Genomic DNA, 22,258 nt, shown 5'->3' with positions numbered 1-22,258 from the left:
TATATATATGTACTCGGTTTCCTATTTTAATGGGAAGTTATTGTCGAAGAAAGTTATGTTTTGAATGTACTGGCATTTGACATTAATGAATACATACATCTGAGTTCTTCTATTTATTTGCATTGCTGTAAACTGTCATATTTCCTACATTTTTGTACTGTTATGCACTGTTGAACACACACACCCCTCGGGGGAAAACAATGCTCCTAAGTCACTGGCTTCAGAGTCACCTCATGAGATTCCCTCAGTTTCCATGGAGTTGCCTCTATCTCCTCCTGACATAATAGTGGAGGAGTCCCCTCAGAATGTCGTTCCTATTTCAGCAGTTGAGCCATCTCTTGATCATCAACAAGAGAGTTTGCTAGAAATCTCTGAGGACACTCTTGCATGTATCCATTTGTCAGAGATTGATACCTCTACTTCCGGCTTTGAATAATTTATGAGGCAATCTTCATGCCCTTTGGTTACCGAGCAAACCATGGTTGCCATCCAGACAAATACTCCTCCCAGGGTGACCACGATTGTTCAAACAGAAACTACTTCTCCTTTGTCTTCGGTAGCTACGAGAGGAAAACTAGTCGTTTTACCTCCATGGCTTAGTTCTTTTACCCCAAAGAGGAAGAAGCAGCAAATCTCTCCAGATGTCTTTGATTATCAGCAACTCAAGTAGTCTAGGCCCAAGGTTGCTAAAAAAGCCAAGACGATCTCAAGGGTAACTGTTGACAGCAACAAGATGAAAGTGGTAGAAATTGTTGAGCCCCTTGCGGATAAGCCACGTGAGGAAATGCGAGCTGCTGATTACAGGGTTACAAGGATAGAATTGGGTAAACAAACACATGAAGTGGTCAAGCATGATGCCCAACAATCCGTAGCTTCACTAGTACAGTGGTAGATGAACTTCTAGCAAAGAAAGACAAGCTAGAAGAGGAGAATAGGCAGCTTGTTGCAGCCGTTCATAAAATTACAAAACCTACTAGTGAAGGGAGTAATCCTACAACTTCTTCCGGTTCACAAGAATCAATTCGGGGAGTTGAAAGAGCTGCTCAGAAAGTACAAGCGTTGGATTCTTGGGTGGATCAACTTCAAGATCTATGTGCACAAGTGCTGAAAGACATTTTCCAAATGATGTTTAAGTTGGGGACCATTGAAGGAAAATTGAATCATACGTCCAAGACTTTCAAACAAAATTTGGAAAGGGTTGAAGGTAGCCTGATAATTTGGCGCCCAATGCCTCGACAACAGTTGAGTGTTCTTCAGGAGCATGACATTATTCCTTCCAGGGTTATGTATTTGGAATTTGAAGAACTTCTAGAGAACAAAACCCTTGTTCTCAAATCACTCATTGAGGAGATTGATGACGCAATGAGATTGCGGGTTGAAGTGTTCCAATGTATTGTTTCCCACTGTAAGAAGGCCTCTTGCAATATCATAGGTCAGAATGGAGAGTTGATACCAGAAGAAGAAGTGCTCGCAGATCTACAGATGAAGATTCATAATGAGTGGAGGAAAAACAATTTTCAGCTGCCTCAATTCAGGCTTTGATGAAACATCAAATCTTTTTGCACAAAATCCAGTCCACTTTGGAGAAAAATGACTCTATGCTTTTTCAATGCCATGACACCATCGTGAAGACCATGGTTGTTGCCAAGAACACCCACGAACCAAATCCTGCTGAACTACGAATGATCATCCAAAAGTTCGAAGCATTCATGTCTTCACATGCTGCAACTTAAGTGTTTTTCAACACTTAATTGCATTTTTCCAGAATTGTAATCTCTTAGTTGTAGTTTTTCTTTTGACAAGTTACATGTAAAAACATTTTGTAAATTGCAAGTCAAGTCTTTACTTGCACTTTTGTAATTACATGTAAAGCAACTACAAGTTGTGTTCAGTTAGGACAATAGTTGGAATAAGTCATAGTTAGTTATTGAATAAGTCTTGGTGGTTGAGAGAATCTCTCAAGTTAGTTAGGATCCTCCCACCTTTTTCTCAAGACTCCTCTTCTATAAATACTTGAGGGGGTCTATTGTAATCTTATCTTTTAGAAAGCAAGCAAAAACTCTGCCAAATTTACAGCAAAGAAGTCTTTGAGCTTTCATGTGTGAATTTAAGAATTGAAAGAAATAGAAGAAAATTGCTCAAGCTTCGAGTCTTTGTGCTACATTCTTGGGTTTGTGTTCCATATTATCTTTCTTGACAGTGTTTCTTTAAGAGCTTAATCGAATTTGATTTGCAATCTTTGTGCTGCAAGTATTGGAGATTAATTTAAAGTAGAAGTTCTATTGGGAAAAGTTGTAAGACTTTGTGCTTGCACTTGTTCTTAAAAGAGTTTAGAAGTAGATTTTGTAAGAAATAGCTGTGAGTCTTTGAGGTCTTACTAGTTCTTACTGTTTCATGTAAAAGGAAATAAGTTCTTTCAGACTTTGTGCTATTATAATTTATTCTTAATATCGTTAGAATAGAAAAGGGTAGATAGGACTTCACATAATCAAGACTTTGAGCTTGATATTGTTGTTCTGTCCCGAAGGAAGTGACGGAAGTCTTTGGGCTTTCAAGAAACTTCATTTCCTTTCTCTCGTTTCATTTCAAAAAGTTGTTACTATTGTTTTATGTTAAGTTGCTATCACTTTTCTGTGAAGAGAAAAGGATATTGGGTTTCTTGAAAGAAGAAGAAAGACTGCTATCCCATCCTATTTTAGTTTTAAGTTGTAGATAGATAGGGGGAGCCTTCCCTTAATTAGGAGAGTTTTACTCATACACTATGGTTGAAACCACGATTTAGTATATTTCCCCAAGTGTACAAAATTTTCAACCAATATACACAACCCAATCGATTACCAATCAAATCAATGATAGCAATTATGATGTTGACTAGTTATAATAAAATATCGATCATAAGTTAATGATCGGATATATACATGTGTCTACAGTAAACTGTTTGGCAGCAATTGGCAAATAAAATAAGTAAATTGCTGAGCACATATGATGGACGGGTTTCATTATATGCAACGCACATAGTGTACGGGTATCATTAATCTAAATGTTCAAGGCCAAAAGGCCAATTGAACATTTCGATTGGCTCTATCGGTTATGCTAAGGATACCGACCAGAGCTATCATCATTAACACTCACTTCACTCCATTTTGTTATTTTGACATCATTGTACTCATTGTAATCACTATGAAATCTTGAATATAGTATAAATATTGAATTTTCATTGTTCAATGTTAAATTGTTAATGTTCACTTCAAAGTTTACTAGTATTTGAGTTTTACTAATTTTCCAAAGTTTCATTTGTAATTCTTATACTTATAGTTGTAGCACATATAGTCACCGAGATTCAGATCTTTAGACTTGCACAAGGAGATCTCTTTGCACGAGATATATGCAAGGTAACTCAATTGACATTGCAGCAAGGTAAAAATCTATTAAGGGCATAATTTAAGTTTAAAATTTAAAACTTTCCTCTTTTTATATTATTATTATTAAATATTGAAACTTAAAGTTGGATAATGAGATTGGTTTTTTTCTTTTTCTCAACTCAAATGTATGATGGGAAAGATTTGGTGCTAATGTACCAAATCTTCAAAGGATTGCAATTTGAGTACTGAGTCAATCATGCAGTGCTTTGGGTTGTGAGTGCAATTGGAGTATGTTTGAGCACATACACTCCAAGAAGTGCAATAGACTGTCAATGTAGAGGTTGAATGATCTAGTCTATGTTCGTTACAACCTTCGCCTTCACCACAAATAGATTTTGGGGACTGAGTCATCCCCCATCACACTACAGGAAGTTGATCCATAATTTGATTGAATCATTGAGGTTAAGGATCCTATCTTTAGTAATGAGGACCTTAATTGGGTTGACAAAATGGATACAGAAGCAAAGGAGGATAGAGCACAAGTGGACACCTTGGATGTTCGTGTGGGTGTCACTGAGATAGTGTAAGAACCCTACTGGTTCTAACTCTTCTATTGATGCAAATGCTGTCTTGTTTTTGTATTTTCAAAGGTTTTCAATAATTTTAAGCAGAAAATGACAAGTGCACCAGGCAAGAAAAGCACATAAAACTGAATTGACAAGAAGTATAGAGCAATTGCAACTATATTAAGTATCAGATAACTACTACAATTGAAACTAATACATAAAACATACCCGTAGTGTTAATACATGATAGCCTCGGTAAGATAAATGATTGAATGAGAGATAAATGAATTTTCTCATTCAATCATCTATCCTATCAATAAACTATGATGAAAAAAAACTTCAAGCTATTGTTCCTTCATTTGATGATCATTCTTCAATTTGTATATGTTCAATCATACTTGTAAAGTTCGATCAATGCTTAACTATCGATAATCATCGATTGTAAATCTCATAGCATAGAATACCGATTGGTATCGGTTTACATTATAACGTATGCACTCCAATTAATATCGGTTATCATATTAACTGTGAACACCTATTATTATCAGGCTTAACCAATGCACTCCCATTAATATCGGTTATCATATTAAACGGTGAACATTGATGGTTATCGGGCTTAACTAATACATACCGATTAATATCGGTTTTCTTGCATATGATAGACATGCCGATTAAGTATCAGGTGGTTTGTTAAGTATACACCGATTGGTAAATGCTACGATAAGTCAAAGGGTGCGATCAAGTAATGTCTTGATCGATCATGTCTAATAGACATGACAGTCAAGGCATTGGTTGATCCTCCCTACTTACATATATATATCAATCGGCATTTGTGAGAAGGACATTGAAATCAATAAATGCTCCTCTCACCTGCAATATACAAGAATATAATCAGATTTATCATATTAAAGATATAATACATAGTTAAAAAAAAAGATAACCTTGAATATAACTTGCATCTTGAATTGAGAATTGAATAACATTTACACGTAGGTCCTTAGGTTATTTTAAATAAAGAATTCTGGAGTTTGTTAGCCAAAACAGGGAAACTAACCAAGCAAAGCGTACAAGTCCACAATGTTAATTCTCCAAGCTAGAAAAGAGGTGAAATAGCCTGAATAAGCTAGGTTTTGAAGATGAGGCAACCAAAATGCAAAATGGGAAGGCGTTTCAGCCCTCTAGATCAAACGCCCTTCTTCGGGTCCACACATGCCAGGAAAAGGTTGTAGGCCAGCAAGGAGGAATACTACGGCTGGTTTATTGAATGAAAATTGCTCCTAATAAGGGCGTCTAAACCAGGAAGCCCTTTCCTTATTGGAAAATCTGCAAATAACTGAAGGAATAAACCTCTAATGAAGCACAATAAGACTCTTGAATGAATCCCTCTCAATTGCAATAATTCAACTGATCTGAACAACCTCAAAATCACTGATCCATGAAGAGTTATCGTTCTTCAATAGCAAACCCTCTAAAACCCTTGTCTCAGAAAAATCCACAGAGCAAAAACCAAGCAATGTCAAATAATTAGTACTAGAGGTTGAATTGCTTCCTTTGCCTCTTTTAAACCCAAATGGCATGATTTCCAAGAAAGTATGCCCAATTGCAAAGTTAAATACATTTAAATGTATTTAATATACTTTCCATAGTTTTTAATTCAAGTTGGGCGCCCTTTTTGACTTCAGTGATTTAATAATCACTTTATAATATTTTAATGGATTTTAATTTTATAAAGTCAAATTATGACTTTATAATATCCGTATAAGTTAATTAAATAGCTTAACCACTAATATATTAATATCTCCCTCATTATTCAGTCTTTCGACGTGTCGTCTGAAATTGGGGTCAACACTGTATAACCCCCATGTGTCCAAGTACCCTTACTAAAAATAGCTACACTGCCAAATTGACTTACTATAAATTGTAAGTTCCTCAACTAAGCTCAAACACTGACTGCAAAGGCCTGGAACTGAACCCAAGACTGAACTAAAGAAGTGGAATTGCCACTAAGACTATCTATCCAAACATGTTAGCCTATGAGAGTCCAAATAATAGGCTAACCCGTCAGCAACTGATGTTGACTAGAGTGGGGACATTACAGATAGAGGCAAATATCATGGCTGCAACATCATCTAGGACCTAGCTTAGACACCCACGTAGGAGGGTCAAGTGATGCAAACTCCTCTGAACCATAGACTTTACCTTTTTCTTTTGATATTTGTTTGGAACTTTTGATGCCATGGATTTCATATTCCAAGAGTGTTGTATACATTTGACAATATTTATATATCTAAATGTGTTATTTCATTCAACTAAAATTTGTGTTTATACTTATGTGATCAATGTATACTTGTGTATGTGATCAAAGTAGCTTCTATTTGATGAGGCTATTGAGTCTTTAAGGTTTATTTATTAAAGGGTGCATGAAAGTTTTAAATCCTTAAAAATCTCTGAATTTCTTGGGTTTTTCAATTTGCCAAGTTTTGCTTAAGTCTACATAGAGTTTGGTTGTCAACTCCAAGTCCAAGTCAAATATCAGCTTGCCGAGTCCAAGGCGAGTCCAAGTCTCATAACACTAACATATACATCTTTTTATAACTATATTTTCAAATACTATACGTATATCAATGCCACCCCCGCCATCCCAAATCTAGGCCCTCGGTCCCCCAAATCCTGAAACCCATCCCAATGTCTTCCCATCATGAAACTTTGTGGAACAGTAAATTTTATAAAAAAAATAAACATTTCTAGACATATATTGTTGAGCAAGCCAAGAAAACTATTAACATTTACAAGAACAGAAAATAACACCTTGTTATTTTAAATTATTTTGCAAGAAATATACGTTTCATAATTGAGAACCATTTGTACTTTATCATTATTTGTTAATGACATTTTTTCTATTCAATTTGCAATAAGAACATAGCCACAACTTCCACTGATGAAAAGACTAGAAATATCACTAAAATATAAGTTAAGAATTGAACACTCAACATGGATTGTCGAGCATATCATGCAAGCTAGAGTACATACCATTGCATCTTTGTATGTTTGGCCAGCAATCTCAGAACTCAATTGGAAAGGGCAATCGAAGTAATGTTCTTGTGGAGATGTAGAAAATATTATCTGGCCTGCAAAATCCTAACATCTGTTACATATTGAAGAATATCAACAATGGTTTAGCTCTCCCTTAAGTATTTCCAATTACTTATCAACCAAATTCTTGAAATTACATTTTTTTTTCCAAATTCAATACCTTTGCGAAAAACATGGAGTCCACAATCTCCAACATTTGCAATTTTAAGCGTCCCATGTTTCTCCAACATTGCAACAATTCTAGCATTGTTGCATAATTATAAGAAATACCACAAAATGAAGAAATTTTTGAATTAGACCTTAGGCAATTAAATTGAGAAAGAAACAAGATACACATAAAAGTCATCCAACAATGCTAGAGCATGAAGCAAGTTTCCTATAACAACCTTAAAGTTGAAAAAGAATCTGCCTTAGGATGAAACATTTCTTGGGAGTAAAACAAACACATTATGACATATACATTATGAAACCATCAACAACACAAAAACCTACCTAGTAGAGATGGCATCAGTTAGAGTACTTTGAAATTTTAGATCTCCTTAAATTGTGCATAGTAGATCCCAGAAGATGATACTAATCATGAAAGTCTATAGGTGGCTACAGGAATATACACTTAAAGCGCTGAGAAGGTTGTACAGTTTAGATGAAAATATTCCCTTAGCTCAACACAATCCTATAACTTGAAACAAGGAAATTTTATTGTCATACACACAAAATCATAGTTTACAACATAGAATTTAAACTATCCACAAAATCCAGAGGTTCATGCATAGAATTTAATTTCTTGATAAGCTCAAAAGGTCCATGCTTGTTGCTGTAATGCTGATGAATTTCCTTTCTCTGTATTTTTCACTAATATATATAAGGATTTTGATTCTTTGACTGAATTTGGGTTTAAATAAAATTGCCCTCTACGAATATCATATTACACAAAAGGATGCATTCAACTTTTGATGTTTTCCACAGGAACTTACATAATCTAGTCTTGTATCAAACATCCTTTTACATCCCCGAAATTTATGTGATTGGAAGATAAATTCTACAGATAAACAAATACAGTACTCTTTTGTCGTTTCTCCCATTCTTTGTTGCCCTGCAAGCTTACCAAAAGTAGATTGACATGAACTGTAGCTTGAAAAAAGAACCAAGGAAATTTTCCTGGTGCAAACAACATGTTGGTATCTCACTGACCTGATACAAACATTTTACTCTTTTTTCTCAAACACCATAGACTTGTTTGTTGAATTATGGCAGAGTTCTAGATTAATGCAATGTTAATATGCCATACTTATGCACTTAAAATTGACATGAATGTTGGCTACAATGAAATAGTAATTGTAAATGTTCGCTAAAAAGATTACATAACTGGCAAAACTTACACTGTAGCTGAACCAGTCGAACAGGTTTTTGCATGTGCCTTCTGCAGTAGAAATTGGGGATCACCATTCACCTGTTTAATGAGCTTATTAGAACTTGTTAAATAAGTAAATAACAGATTCAAGCTCTCCTATCAACTCAAAAATACAAAGCCTTATTTTAAAGAAAACTAAGAAATGAAGCAGCAACAATGACCTTTTTAGGTATCCATAAAACAAAAGGGTTCATAGAGTTACAAAGCACAGGCTAGCCTTGCTGAAGAAAGAAATAAACTATATCAACATCTATGAAAAAAACAAATCAATGGCACTTGAAATCATAGTTTGCATGCTCGGGCTCAAATCAGACTCAGTGGACCAAAAATTTCTGACTCAGCAAAACTGATCAGCATAAAAAATTACTGAAATTTCTTTAAAAACACAAATTTTATACAAACTTTAATTACCAAATGTATCCAACAAGTCTTTAAAACATTGGGGAAGTGTTTTTTATTAGATTTGAATACAAATAGAGTACAAAATCACATCATCATGCAGATATAGTAGCTAGCTGATAACTATTATGAATTTCTGACGATTGCGTTTGAAAACCATCATCATAAATTGCATATCTAGACAAACTACAAATTACAAATTACAAATTTTTACAATTTCCTCTTTCCCATTCTAGTGAAAAATTGGGGAAAGGATCTAATCCTTGCACTCCATTGACTTGGTTGTAGCTCATTGTTTGACCTAAAAGGCTACACTTATGGCTCCACCCTACTATTAGATGGTAATGTCTCCACCTATACAGCATTGATGTCGTCCAATCCAATATCTCCTGCTTCTGCTGCAGCCATATTCTCCATAACCTACCTCTCCAAATCAGCACTCTCATCCTCATAATCCAATCACTAAGCTCTAATTCTTCCACACTTTTTGTGTGAAGCCAAAGGTTGTATTGTACATAAACTAGGTCACCAAAACATCATTGAGAGTCTGAGACAACTTATTGTGCTTTTTCATGTGAATGGCATCAAACAAATCCAGTTGCACTCGTAGCTAGAAGCACTACAAGGTTTAAACAAAATTCTTGAAAATTTGGAGTACTGCAATCCCAATCTTCTCATGAAACACTTACAAATAAAATATTCAAAAGTTTGTAAGAAAGCCATACTTTATTAATAATTGCAATTTGTAACTTGTAAGACATATATATAGACAACAATTTTTTTTACCTAGTGTTTAGATGGATCTCCCTCGAATAGCTAGTATTGAAGAAAAGGGATTTAACCTGGCTTGCTTGTAATTCTACAACTCTATAATAATGAGGTCCCTCACCCCAACCTCAAGTTTCATCCTCTCAATGCATGTTGAAAGGCCCTCCATAACCTCATTAAGATCTCTGAAGCTATCAAAGAAAACTTGGGGTTGACATAATACCTCACTGCATGAATGGGTTGGTGGAGTTGATTGCTCCACCTCCGATCAATGATCAACTCCACCTATGACCAATGATATCCTAAATGAGATCAAATCTATCTCTATCCCCTCTATAATAGCTTTGAATGGCTTCTTTGGCCCTATCCATCACCTCATAAATATACCCAATTGGATTTTGATGTCCATCAACCAAGCACAAAACTCTCACCAAGGGCTTTGACACCTCGAAGTATAAACAAATTTTGACACCTCGTGGTACAAACAAATTTAAGTTACAAATTTATAATGAAAGCTTGACTTATCATACTTTGCCATTCCTTATCCATGAATGATCTGCGAACACTGTTAGTAGACAAACCAGGCCATCACTTGATGACAGAATGTTTAAAAGGATAACCTGACTAGCATAACAGGGATATTGTCTATGAATCTAACATTAAAAGTAAAGTTTCATAGGGGTACCAATATTGGTACTAACGAGATCACAAAGATGGATGTAAGATTGTACCTCATCATCAAGGCTATACAATATATTAGCCATCAGCTCCTTAGGAAAGACAGCTGGATCTACATTTTCATCAGCCCAACTGCCATGAAAAATCGTTAAGGACTGGTAAATATTCTGAAAATCAAAACTTAGAGTAAATATTCAACAAGAACAGACAGAAAATAATTAAATATTTCAAATTTGTTTAAAACTTTAAACGGTAAATCTCACCCAGAAACACCATCAGCAACTGCAAGAACACCCCCATCATAGTTGCTAACAAATAGTGCATCTTCTCCACCTTTTTCAGCCTAATTGATAGACAATTTGAAAATAAGTAAATGATTGCCCCTCAAGGATGGTATCACACAAGCAATGGCTGATGGTGTTGTCTAACCAGACTCCTATAAAGTCTGTCCAAATCAGAGGTACATGATACTTTTTCTAAATAGATGTCTAGATATGGATACAAGTTTTCAAAGATCAACCTATTAGCACTTAAATCATTTATCAACTACAAAGAAAATTAGACAGGTTATGAAAAGGACATGGCACCTTATCAGGATGTGGAATGAGCTGAGTGCCAACAACGAATGACAGCTCCAACCTGTGATCAATATATCCATTAGTTCTCAAATTTCATTGTTAACTCTAAACTTTTTATAGGTTATTGTCAGCCATAAGTCAAATATACTGTTGACAGTTGAGTATAATTGGCAGTCTCATTCTAAAAAGTAAGCCACATAAACATTTGAGAAAACTCAGGAGCAATTGTTGTTAAAGTTGAATAAGTTGACATCCACACGAAACATTCTGGAAAACTGAAGTGTAATTTCTATTAAAGTTCAATTAAGTTGCCATTACCAACATACTACCTGTCATGTCCCCTCCTTAATCGTTATATATACATATGAAATGAAGCAATTATTATTATTAATTAATATAATACTTACCAATGAATGATTATTTAAAATTTATTAAATATCAATTGAATAAACATCGAAGGTTAACTATTAGTTATCAAATTAAAGAAGAAATAATTACCTTCATGAAGAGATACGATATTGCTTAGTTACCAGCATGGGAATTAATCAATGGTCACAAGTTAATGGAATAATACAACTATATCAGATCATTTAGCATCACTGATAATAGCAATTAGTAATAAAGATGGTGCTAACACTAATCGATATCGTTAGTATAAGCCGATTTAGTTATGAGGAGGATCGATTAGTGGGAGTTGTGTCTCCTCTAATATGAAAAGGTGCAATCTCCCTAAATACAAGATATAATGAGGAAGTCACGATGATTCCAAGAAGCGGGGGGGGGGAGAAAAACCTCATGAAGGGATAACAAGGGAGAAGCTAGTAATAAGTGCCATCTCCGCAACGGATAACCCACGTGGAGGCTTCGTACTCCCTACAGACCATACTGCAACTATCACAGATTGATATTAGCCAGCCCCCGACTCAGTAATGAGGAGTCAACACTGGCATCAAGCCATTGATAGTCGATGAAAGAATTACGGTGAATACAATTATGGAGGTTGTGCGTAAATAATTACGTGGAAGGAATTGGATTAGAACATCTCTGCTATAAGCAACCTGCGGTCTAATACGACAATCTAGTAATATTAATATAGACAGCAGTATGTATGATATATATATATATATATATATAAAATTAATGTTTGGTTAGACAAATAAAGTTAGAGTATAATCAGAAAGAATTCCTAAGTTAATTAGTTTAAGAAGAATAAGTTTGTATATATGCAATGTCCCCATTTTGAAGCAAGATTTAATAATAAATACTAATAATAAAATTAAAATATAAAAGAATAAAAATTAAATTAAAATAATTATAATTTAGTTAAGTTTAATGAATAGTTAAAAGGCATGAAATGAAAAGTTGTGACTCCCTCAAACATGAGACATAAAAGGGAGAAAAGAACCTCATTTGAGGGGGGAACATGGGGGATGGAAATGCAGATCTGTTTGTGGAAGTTTGTATCCCTTCAAAGGGCAGCATTAATGAAGAGTTGCACTCCTTCAAAGGGTGCTAATGGTGAAAGAGTGTATCTCTTGCCAAAGGGCATACATGATGAAGAGGTGTGACCTCTCCCTCATATTGGGGGAATATAAAAGGGAAGAGACGAAGACGTGAGGACAAAAAACTGCAACTGTGGACTGCGAACTGCAACTGCAGGCTGTGGACTGCGAAAAGGTAAGCAATATTTACTGGCCACAGGGGTATATGTGTGTGTGGACGTGTGTGCCACACACACACATATATATTACTGAATATTCTGTCATACATAAATATATACCAATTCCTTTAACAAAGCTATAGTAGGATAGTGATATTATCTCATGTGTATGTAGCAATGAATATAGGTATGTATGCAGAATATTTATATGTATGTAGGATCATGTAAATGTAGGCATAAATTATGGATTGAAAAATGATAATGAATTATAGAATGTTATATGAATAATGTGGTTATATGATGGAGGCTACTGGGAGGAAATTTCCTTAGCCTAATTCAGGGAATATGATAATCCCTGGTAGGTAGTATATACTGAGTATGGATATGCATATATGTTATGGCTTGGGTGTCAAAAGCTCACCCAAGAAGAGACGGATTTGGCCGGTCATCTCTGGTAGACTTGGATGATAAGATGCATCATCCAAGGCAAGGAATTGATCATATATGATGGTCTTCCTTGGTAGGCTTGGATGTAAGATGTTACATTGAAGACAGGAATCGAATTATCCCTCGATTTCCTGGTATGGCTTGAAACCAAGATGGGTTCCAAGAAGACGAGCATCACAACCGCCTAAGGACATGTCCCGGTACTGCACTCGTATCCTTTTTATTAAATAAGAATTGAGATTAGTTTTAATTAAGTAATTGAAGTTTAATTGCAAATTAGATTAGTTATATATATATTTGTTGCATTCTAACAATCTGTTTTGCAGGATAGTGATCTCTAACTAGTAGGGACATTACACTACCACACACAGCACGTGAACATATGCAAGAACAAATAAATTTGATCAAATAAGCATAGCTAGTGTACACACAGCTGTGCATGAAATGTATGCAAGAAAAAATAAGTTTGATCAAATTAGCATAGCTAGTGTACACATGGACGAGCATGAAAAGGAGATACAGCAATCTGTATAATGTCAAGCAATCCTTCTATTGAATGCCTTATTCTGCTAACTAGGTTGCTAGTCCAACAACCTACATATTAATTTTTCTATGAAACGAAATTTATGTCAGCTTCTACCTCTTGACTAATGGTATGCAACTTATATTGTTAGCTACAGTTTGAGTTACTGAATTGTCAATCACCAATATAGAATGAGACATGGTCAAGAGGGGGACATTTCAAGGATGTAGGGACATGTACAAAACATCCCAACCCTGTCCCCTATTCTCCCCCAAAAAAGGAAACAGTCTCGATATGCCAATTGTTTTGGGGGACACCTAGGCATGTCAAGGGAGGGCAAAATAGTCTACATGTAGTCAACGTACAATGTCTATTGTTATATTCAATAATATTGGTTATCTGACTATGTATTAATTGTTGATCATAAGCATTGGGTAGTTATACAACCATCGGGTCCTTTAAATATAGTGTATTGTCAAGGAATGCAGTATGATTTAGTCAGATCAACTCCAATCCTTGGCTGATCATCTCTAGTCTTTTTCTGTAATAATTTTATGTAGAAAAAAAGATATATTTTACTCTTGCATCTGGTACGCATTGTCATCTTTATTATTAATTCATGTATTTAATTTATCAGGTACAACAATAAACATTTGGCACAGTTGCCTTAGAAGAAATCGGGTCAGATTTGAGCAATTCAAGCTCCTAGATCCCAATAAAGGTGAGAAGAGGCCACAAGGTGGTCAAGACCAAGCGATCAAGTAATATTTAAAGATTATAGAACACAGAGAACAAAGAAGACAATTACGAGAAACATTTGAGGAAAATCCAATCGGACAATTCCCAAGTCAAAAGCCCTTCCCAAGAACGAAGAAAAAGCCAAAGCATCAACCGAAGTCGTAGTCGAGAGAGAGGAAAACCTTCACCAAAGAATTCTTAAAGGGAGTGCGTAGAAATTGCCAAACCCTTACTGCTCCCTAACAAAACATACCAAGACCTTGTCGACCAAGCAAATATAGACAACATCGAACAAAGAAGAAGAAAGAGAGCTGAGACATGAATTAACTGAAGCATTTGAGAATAACATATGCTGCATCAAAGAACTATCCATCTTGGGTGCTGCATCAAAGAACTATCCATCATGGGAGAAGAGCTGAGAATTGGAGGATCTGAGCCAAAGACCCTTGGACGGGAGGAGTGCAGAAACGATCCTCAAGATAACTGGAGTGTAGAGGACACTAAAGGTGGACGAGTGAAGGACTCGTATATGATCATGAGTGCAGGACATGCATCAAAACATACAAAGCAGAACAGTCCAAACAAGTTTAACGCTCAAGATGACATGCAAGGACAAACTTAAGAAATTCGCTAGGGAAGGCAAGGAGAATGAAGAGCCTAAAATTTCAAGGTGTTAAAGGAGGGCATTATTGCACTACACCTTTGTAATCCTGCCCATCAACTTGCAAATTTCCTCCTCACCTAAAGAATGCACTCAAAGATTAAATAAAAGTTGACTGAGAAGAGGATTACACTTACAAATACAAGGAGGCACGAAGAGGAACATCTCCACATGAGAATTCAAGTATTCATTCAAGATTTACATATACACGAAAGGATGAACATCCTATGAGGACTTGAAGATTCACCCATGCACGAACAAGGTCTACACATCAAGACAACATTGCTCTACGTCAACATGTGGGAGGCAAATCAACATCAAAATGACAATGACTTAAGCATCACTTCAAGGATTCAACCACAACATGGGAGGTTACCTTACAATGTCTAGAGGTTCAAGGTATCACAATGATGATGAGGAAATGTGACTATCTTGAATTTCCTTCAAAAATCCAAGAATAGGGGTCAGTATATGGAGCTGATCTCAATTCAATGCCAGTACTACATGGAGATAACCCTTCGTCATGTACAAGGACAATCAAGCATGAACAACATGAAGGAGTTCAAGTCAAGAGTAGGAGAGTCAAAAGCAAGCATCATCAAGATGAAGTGCATCTCAAGGAGGAAGATTCCCAAGTTAGGTAGTGAAATTGTGCAAGTGTGATCAAGGATGAATGATAGTTTCAGAAGAGTTAATCAGACACTTGATCATACAAGGATGATACAATTTGGGAATATTGTCATAGCCCTCTTACTTAGAATATTAGAAAATTTTATTTGATTAATTTTAGGTAAGGTTCAAATTGATTAATTATTCATTTGTAATAAATTAAAAATTAACTAATAAATCAAACAAACTCAAAATTTATAAATGGATTAAATTAAATAATAAACTTGATTAAATATAATAGTAGACTAATATATATATAAAAGTTAAAACTAATTTTATTAAGAAACCAAAAATATACACACGCACACGCACACACACATATATATTATTTACATTAGAATAATAAATAGATGCAAGTAATTAATTTTAAAATTTAAACAATCATTAAATACTTATTTTATATTTATTTTGATGCATATATTTTACTAAGCACATGGTGTAGGACAAAAGGGGAAGGCCAAGACACTTGGCATAAAAGAAGAATAAGCATATTCTATGTCAAGTGGAAGTTACAATATTTATTTATTTTGGGTTAAGTTAAGTGGGTCATTACAAATATTCCCCATCTCCTATCAACATCATATTGAGCAGCTAGATAATGTTGAGTATCAAGAGATATTACTCAACCACAAACACTTTGTGATGATCTACAAAGCAGGCTGAGATGGCATCCTAGTCATCATCAACCGAATCAAGTTCTTCCAAATCAACACATCCAATTATATTGAACCTAATTCATCAAAGAGTGGAGCTAGTGAGACATGGCAATTCATCAAATATTATTTCATACACCTAACCTATTTTCCTATTGGTCCGCATTTAAAGGAGCACATGTGTCCAATGCAATGTAATCATATCATTGGTCAAATGAAGTTAGTTCTAACTAACCTTAATTAGGGTTTTATCAAGTAATCTCGGCCATTGATCTTGAATCAATCTGATCCATTGAATTGTAATGAGACCTCTATATAAGGCTCAATTCTCTAATTTGTAAAGGTTAATAGTTAGTAGTCAAATAGTTAGATAGCAGTTAGTGGTAGAGTAGGAGGAAGCTAGAGATTGTTGCCAAGTTTATGTTAAAATAGATTCAATACTTTCATTGAAGTTATGGTGGATGTGTGTGTTGTGTTTCTACATTTTGCATGATTTTTGTTACTTCTCAAGGTTAATTAGAGTTCATTGATCATGGTGGACACTTATGAAGATATTGTTATGAAATCCTTGTTTCATACTTTTTGTGGTTTGTTGATTGTAAGCTACAGTTTAAACTTAGCCTAAGCCTCATTATTGTGCTAAATTCAATTGTGGATACTTGTTCAAGTTGCACCAGCATTGGGTATTTGGGTGATGTATTCGCAAATGTGAAAATCTTCCCTTTCCTTAGAAGATTGCATCAAGTTTGTGTAGTTGTTGTCATCATCGTGAAGCAAATCTTGGTTTAAGGGAATTTGTCTATCTAAGTATCATCCATTGTCATCATTGTTCTTAGGATTAGTATAGGATCTCTAAACCCTTTATCTCTTTTATCTTTTATTTTCCCAGTGAGTTAGTATAGATTCCTCGTTTCAGCAGGGTTCATAAACGTAAGTCCCCTTGTGATTCCAACGATATCACATCATATTAATTGAGTCTATCCCAAGCATAAAGTCGATTGTTCGCATTGTATTCCTAGGAGTTGTCTCATCTGATCATATTATTCAGCATATGAGGTTTCTTTGCTCAAGAGAGGATAGAATACTTGGTATTTTATTCTATGTTCGAGGTGTCCTAAAAAACCCATCAATGGATGTCTTCGTCCTCATACGTCAATGCTTACAATTGGGCGACACACATTGAGAGTGAAAACAAAACATCCTCCAAAGGGAAGAGGAAGACAAACGATGATGAGAGCACTAGAGGTGGCACCAACAAAGAATTGAAAATGGTTTAGGCCCTACAACGAGATATGATGAGAATGATGAAAGAATTGAAGGTAGAGAAAAGAAGCAATAAAGAAACTAGTGAACTATGGTGTATTGAGTGCAAAATTGAGGTGCACACATAAGGTAATTGTCCTAGAAATATGTGGTGTGTGATTCGCCAAGTGATGGGTCACTGAATAAAGGAGTGCCCATATAATTTGAAGACTAGGAGTACACAAGTGCTCTTCACACAAGGAGACTCCACTCCATCAAATCCACAGAATGCATCGCTAGGCGATTATCAAAATCAAGGAGGGCAAAATAAAATACAGTACGACTCCAAAGGACGTCCTATCATACAATGCTGACAATGTAGTGAATGGGGGACACTTTACGAGAGACTGGCAAAATAAGCAATTTATTATGCAAATGGTATGGACCAAGAGACCATGAAGACACCAACTACCCGAAGCAAAAGCGTATAAATATGCTGGACATGGAGGAATAGATGAGGTAGTTTTGGCAATTACGAGAGCACAGACGAAGAAGGCGATATACCCAAACCCTCGTACAAAGAAGGAACAACTTCAAGAAACCAAAGAAGTAGAACAACCAGTGGCAAAGGAACGAAGAACCTCCAAAGAAACTGAAATACGTCATTGCAATCAGAACCAAAGAAGAACATAGAATAATAGGTGCTACAAACAACCATACCAATCAAGTTGACAAACCTTCTTCAAACCATACCACAACTAAGAGTAACAATGTCAAATATAGTCAGTGACACAAAGACCCAAGTAAAGACATGATAATTGAGCCACCACCCAAGGGTGAACAAGTCATTGACCCAATGTTATTAACAGTGAACATCGGGAAGAAATCAACTATCATTCAGATGGAAATCATGGGAAAGAATTTGACAAACATCATCGTTGATGGAGGCTCAAGACTAAACATATTGCCAGAAGATGCATGGAAGTGCCTTGGGAAACCAACTCTTTGGCCACCAACATTTCACCTAGTAGACAATGACCAACATGGAATCAAGCCTTTGGGGACAATGGCACATAAATTGACGATCGGGACCAAACAGTTCCTCCTAAATTTTGTAGTCATCCCATTGCAAAAGAAAGCATACGATGCATTTCTCAGGAGAGGATGGCTAGTAGTAGCCAAAGCCAATCATAATTGGAAAAAGAATACAATCTCCATTGAAAACAAGGGTCAGAAGTATATAATTGATTTGAAGAACCAGGCCGTTAGTGAAGAAACAATTTTCCTAGATTCGTTAGATTCAGACTCTTGAAAAGAATGGATAGAGTCAAGGTCAAAGGGAACCGAACGATGAAGAAATTTTGGAGTTATAGTCATGCTTGGAGGATGAAACAAATTCTCTATGGCCTAATTCACTAGCAAACGGAGGACTATGAGGTGTTTTTGTCAACATGTAATTTTCTTGAAGCCACAACTCTCAACAAAGAGCAACCGATGAAGGAGTGTAAAATTATGGATGATACATCTAACAGTATGAAGAGAAAAATATTTAATGTGGAGTGTACAAATATTTGTCAAGGGAAATCAACTTAAAAAATTTACAAAAAACGAAAGAGAAAATTAGGAGAGATGGAAAATGGAAAAAAAAAGCAAAATATAATGGAGTCAAAAAAAAATTAAAAAATTAAAAAGGGGAAATATGGAGTCAACCAGTGTGGAAAATTTAATAAAAGGAGCAACTAAAATACTAAGGCCAAAAAAAATTAAAATAAAGGGAAAAAAATTTGGAAAGAGGAGCAAAAGGAATTTTTTTATTAAAATGTTGTAGTAAAAAATATTAAAATATTCAAAAGACAATCTAGCGAGATAAGAAATTTAAAGTACAGAAAAATAAAAAGGACTTAAAAATATCAATTTTTAAAACCAGAAAAAAAAAGCAAAGATTGAAAAGTGGCACTATACAAGTTTTACGAGCCCCAAATTGCAGTGTACAAACTTACATTGTAGCAGTGTACTGTAATGTCCCCTTCTCCACAGTGATTAGTTCAGTGGTCCATTGGCCTATTTCGGAGACCCGTACACTATGTGGAAAGGAGAATTAGGATTTCCAACTTTTGTGGAGTACTGCACGAGCTTTTTAGGGTTTACCAGGAGGGAATTCTTCAAATTTGTCTTTGGTTTCTTTCTGGGTTTTTCGTGAGCTCCAAGGTGGCATAAAATGCATTTGATGCTTTGGTGAAGTGAGAACTTACTATTTTTAGTAAGCTAGGGTTTGGATGTTTGGATGAAGTTGTCCTACTAAGCTTTCCAAGCTCTTTCTCCGGGTGCGAAGATCATGTTTTTCGGAGGAGTATTCCATGACTTACTATTTTTAGTAAGTGGCAGTATTGAGCAACTCTATTTTTAGCAGTTTGAACAGGGTCCTGTTCCTGTAGCAATTCAGTGGTCTTCATTGCTCAACTTCATCCTGGATTTTGTTGATAATCAGTATTGGAGTCATAGTGATTTAATTAAATATAATTTCCTTATCCTAAGGTTTAATATTTAATTATTTTATTACTAATTAATGATATATTGGGCGACTTAGGAAAAGACATATTTATATCTAATATCAATGTTATATTTTCCAAGTTAGGCGTTGAAATTTGAAGAATGCATTAAGTTATTGTTGAAGACTTAGGCAATTCGAACTTTCTTAATTATTGGTTAAAATGCAACTTGGGCGCCCACCTTGGGAAACGAAATGAAATGTCATTTGGACGCCTTATGATAGTGAAATGAAATGAAATTTGGAGAGGTGAATTTGAAAGCATTTACATTTGAATTTCAGAGGGAAAAAACTATAAATACAGGTGCTTGACCTCCCATTTGGACATCTTGAAAATTGCATCGTTATGTTGCCAATTTGGCAATAGAAAGCTGAGCTTCAAAGTGAGCCTTCCTAGCTAAGTGCAGTTTCGTACTTGCAAGACAGTACCTAGCTGTTTTCCATGTTCTCTTAGTGATCTTTGTGAGTTTGTTGAAGTGTGGGATTGCTGGTTCTGCTGTAGTTCGAGTTTCGGTGTGTTTCCAGGCTGCTGGGAAAGTCATGGTTGAAGCATACTTTCATTCATAAGTCTTCGTGTGATCGCCTGCCGCTTCTAGGTATTGGCTCTTTGCTTTTCTATGTCCCAGGCGATGGTATTTGTAAGTTTTCAGCACTAATCTCTGAGTATTTATTTTTATGCTGCAAATCGAAATTTCCAACTTTGGGGTTTTTCTCTATGTGGGCATTTGGAAGCAAGTTGAGTTGAATGGGATGTTTGGTGGTCAGTTAGTTGGTTGTTCTTGGTCATCATTGATACATTAGTAGTTTGGGATTGGTTTGGAGAGATTTGCGCGAGTTGTGAGAGAGTTTTATGCATTTTAGTGTGACTTGGTGTTGCTGGTTGTGCATTTCCAGCTTGCTGTCAAAAATTACAGATTTCCAGAAGTTAGTGTTTGGGTGTGCATTTAGGAGTGTGAGTAGATTAGTTGATTTGGGAGTGATTTGGAGTGATTTGGGTGAGTTTGAAGAGAAATATGAGCATGTCATAGCCTTTTGAAGTTGTTGGTCTGGGTGTCATTGCTCCTAGAATTTCATAATTCCATGTTGAAGGGCTTTTGGGGAGTTAGCACTTGCTTGGGAATATTTATCAGCTTGGATGGCATTACTTCTCTATTCAATCTCTCTATTTTCTATATTGTAAGGTTAAGTAGTAGTACTACTAACCATTTCTGATGTGTTGCTTGCCCACTGCATAAGTGGAAGAGGCTGGCTTAGCCGCCTTCTTACTTTGTAATTCAGTTTATATACTCAGTCCTCCCACTGAATAAGTGGTCAAGTGATAAGTTTTATGCATTGTCCTCCTGCTGAAATATGCGATAGAGTGATAGCTTAATGTAATGTCCTCCCGTTGAAATACGCGATAGAGTGATTGAGTTTTAGTTTCTTGTTATTTCCCTTGGCTGGTTTATCGTCAAGAGTTCGGTTTCTATCCTGCTGGATAAGCAAAAGGGGTTGGCTTGCCACCCGTGCATTGTAATTGCAGTTTGGTTTATGGTGCTAACGATCCCCTCAACATTGTATGCTCTCACCCTCCCAGGTTGGGCTCTCGGTGATTAGAAAGTGGAGGGTTGCTTTCAGTTGTATGGATTATTTCTCTAACCTTAACGGGTTATGGTGTTTGCTTTGTAATCCTTATTGCTAAAAAGCAAAAAAAAATTAAGGGGAATATTACATGTACAACCTCAAGTGGTGAACAACTTCATTGGTAGCGTACGGCAACAAGATTCTTGGCAATCAACTCTCACAGTACAACCTCCATCTATCCTCCCGTTGAAATACGCGGTAGAGTGATTGAGTTTTAGTTTCTTGTTATTTCCCTTGGCTGGTTTATCGTCAAGAGTTCAGTTTCTATCCTGTTGGATAAGCAAAAGGGGTTGGCTTGCCACCCGTGCATTGTAATTGCAGTTTGGTTTATGGTGCTAACGATCCCCTCAACATTGTATGCTCTCACCCTCCCAGGTTGGGCTCTCAGTGATTAGAAAGTGGAGGGTTGCTTTCAGTTGTATGGATTATTTCTCTAACCTTAACGGGTTATGGTGTTTGCTTTGTAATCCTTATTGCTAAAAAGCAAAAAAAAATTAAGGGGAATATTACATGTACAACCTCAAGTGGTGAACAACTTCATTGGTAGCGTACGGCAACAAGATTCTTGGCAATCAACTCTCACAGTACAACCTCCATCTATTGGCAACGTATTGTCACTTCGTACGACAAGTAGCTCTC

The 22,258-nt window shown here is 35.8% G+C and overlaps 1 protein-coding gene across 1 annotated transcript in view; it reads right to left on the bottom strand.

Moving 5' to 3' along the window:
* LOC131035823 (probable protein phosphatase 2C 26) overlaps positions 1-22,258 on the bottom strand; it is a 126,848-nt gene that overhangs the window by 44,994 nt on the left and 59,596 nt on the right. The window contains exons 2-7 of the mRNA XM_059207632.1: positions 10,865-10,916; positions 10,541-10,620; positions 10,331-10,409; positions 8,401-8,471; positions 7,182-7,261; positions 6,959-7,056 (exon numbers count right to left, since the gene is read on the bottom strand). Coding sequence (XP_059063615.1) covers positions 6,959-7,056; positions 7,182-7,261; positions 8,401-8,471; positions 10,331-10,409; positions 10,541-10,620; positions 10,865-10,916 — 460 coding nt within the window. The remainder of the gene's footprint in view (positions 1-6,958; positions 7,057-7,181; positions 7,262-8,400; positions 8,472-10,330; positions 10,410-10,540; positions 10,621-10,864; positions 10,917-22,258) is intronic.

Source organism: Cryptomeria japonica, chromosome 7, assembly GCF_030272615.1.
Source record: "Cryptomeria japonica chromosome 7, Sugi_1.0, whole genome shotgun sequence".
NCBI lineage: Eukaryota > Viridiplantae > Streptophyta > Pinopsida > Cupressales > Cupressaceae > Cryptomeria > Cryptomeria japonica.
Note: the sequence above shows the minus strand (reverse complement) of the source record. Positions and strands in the feature narration are given on the sequence as shown.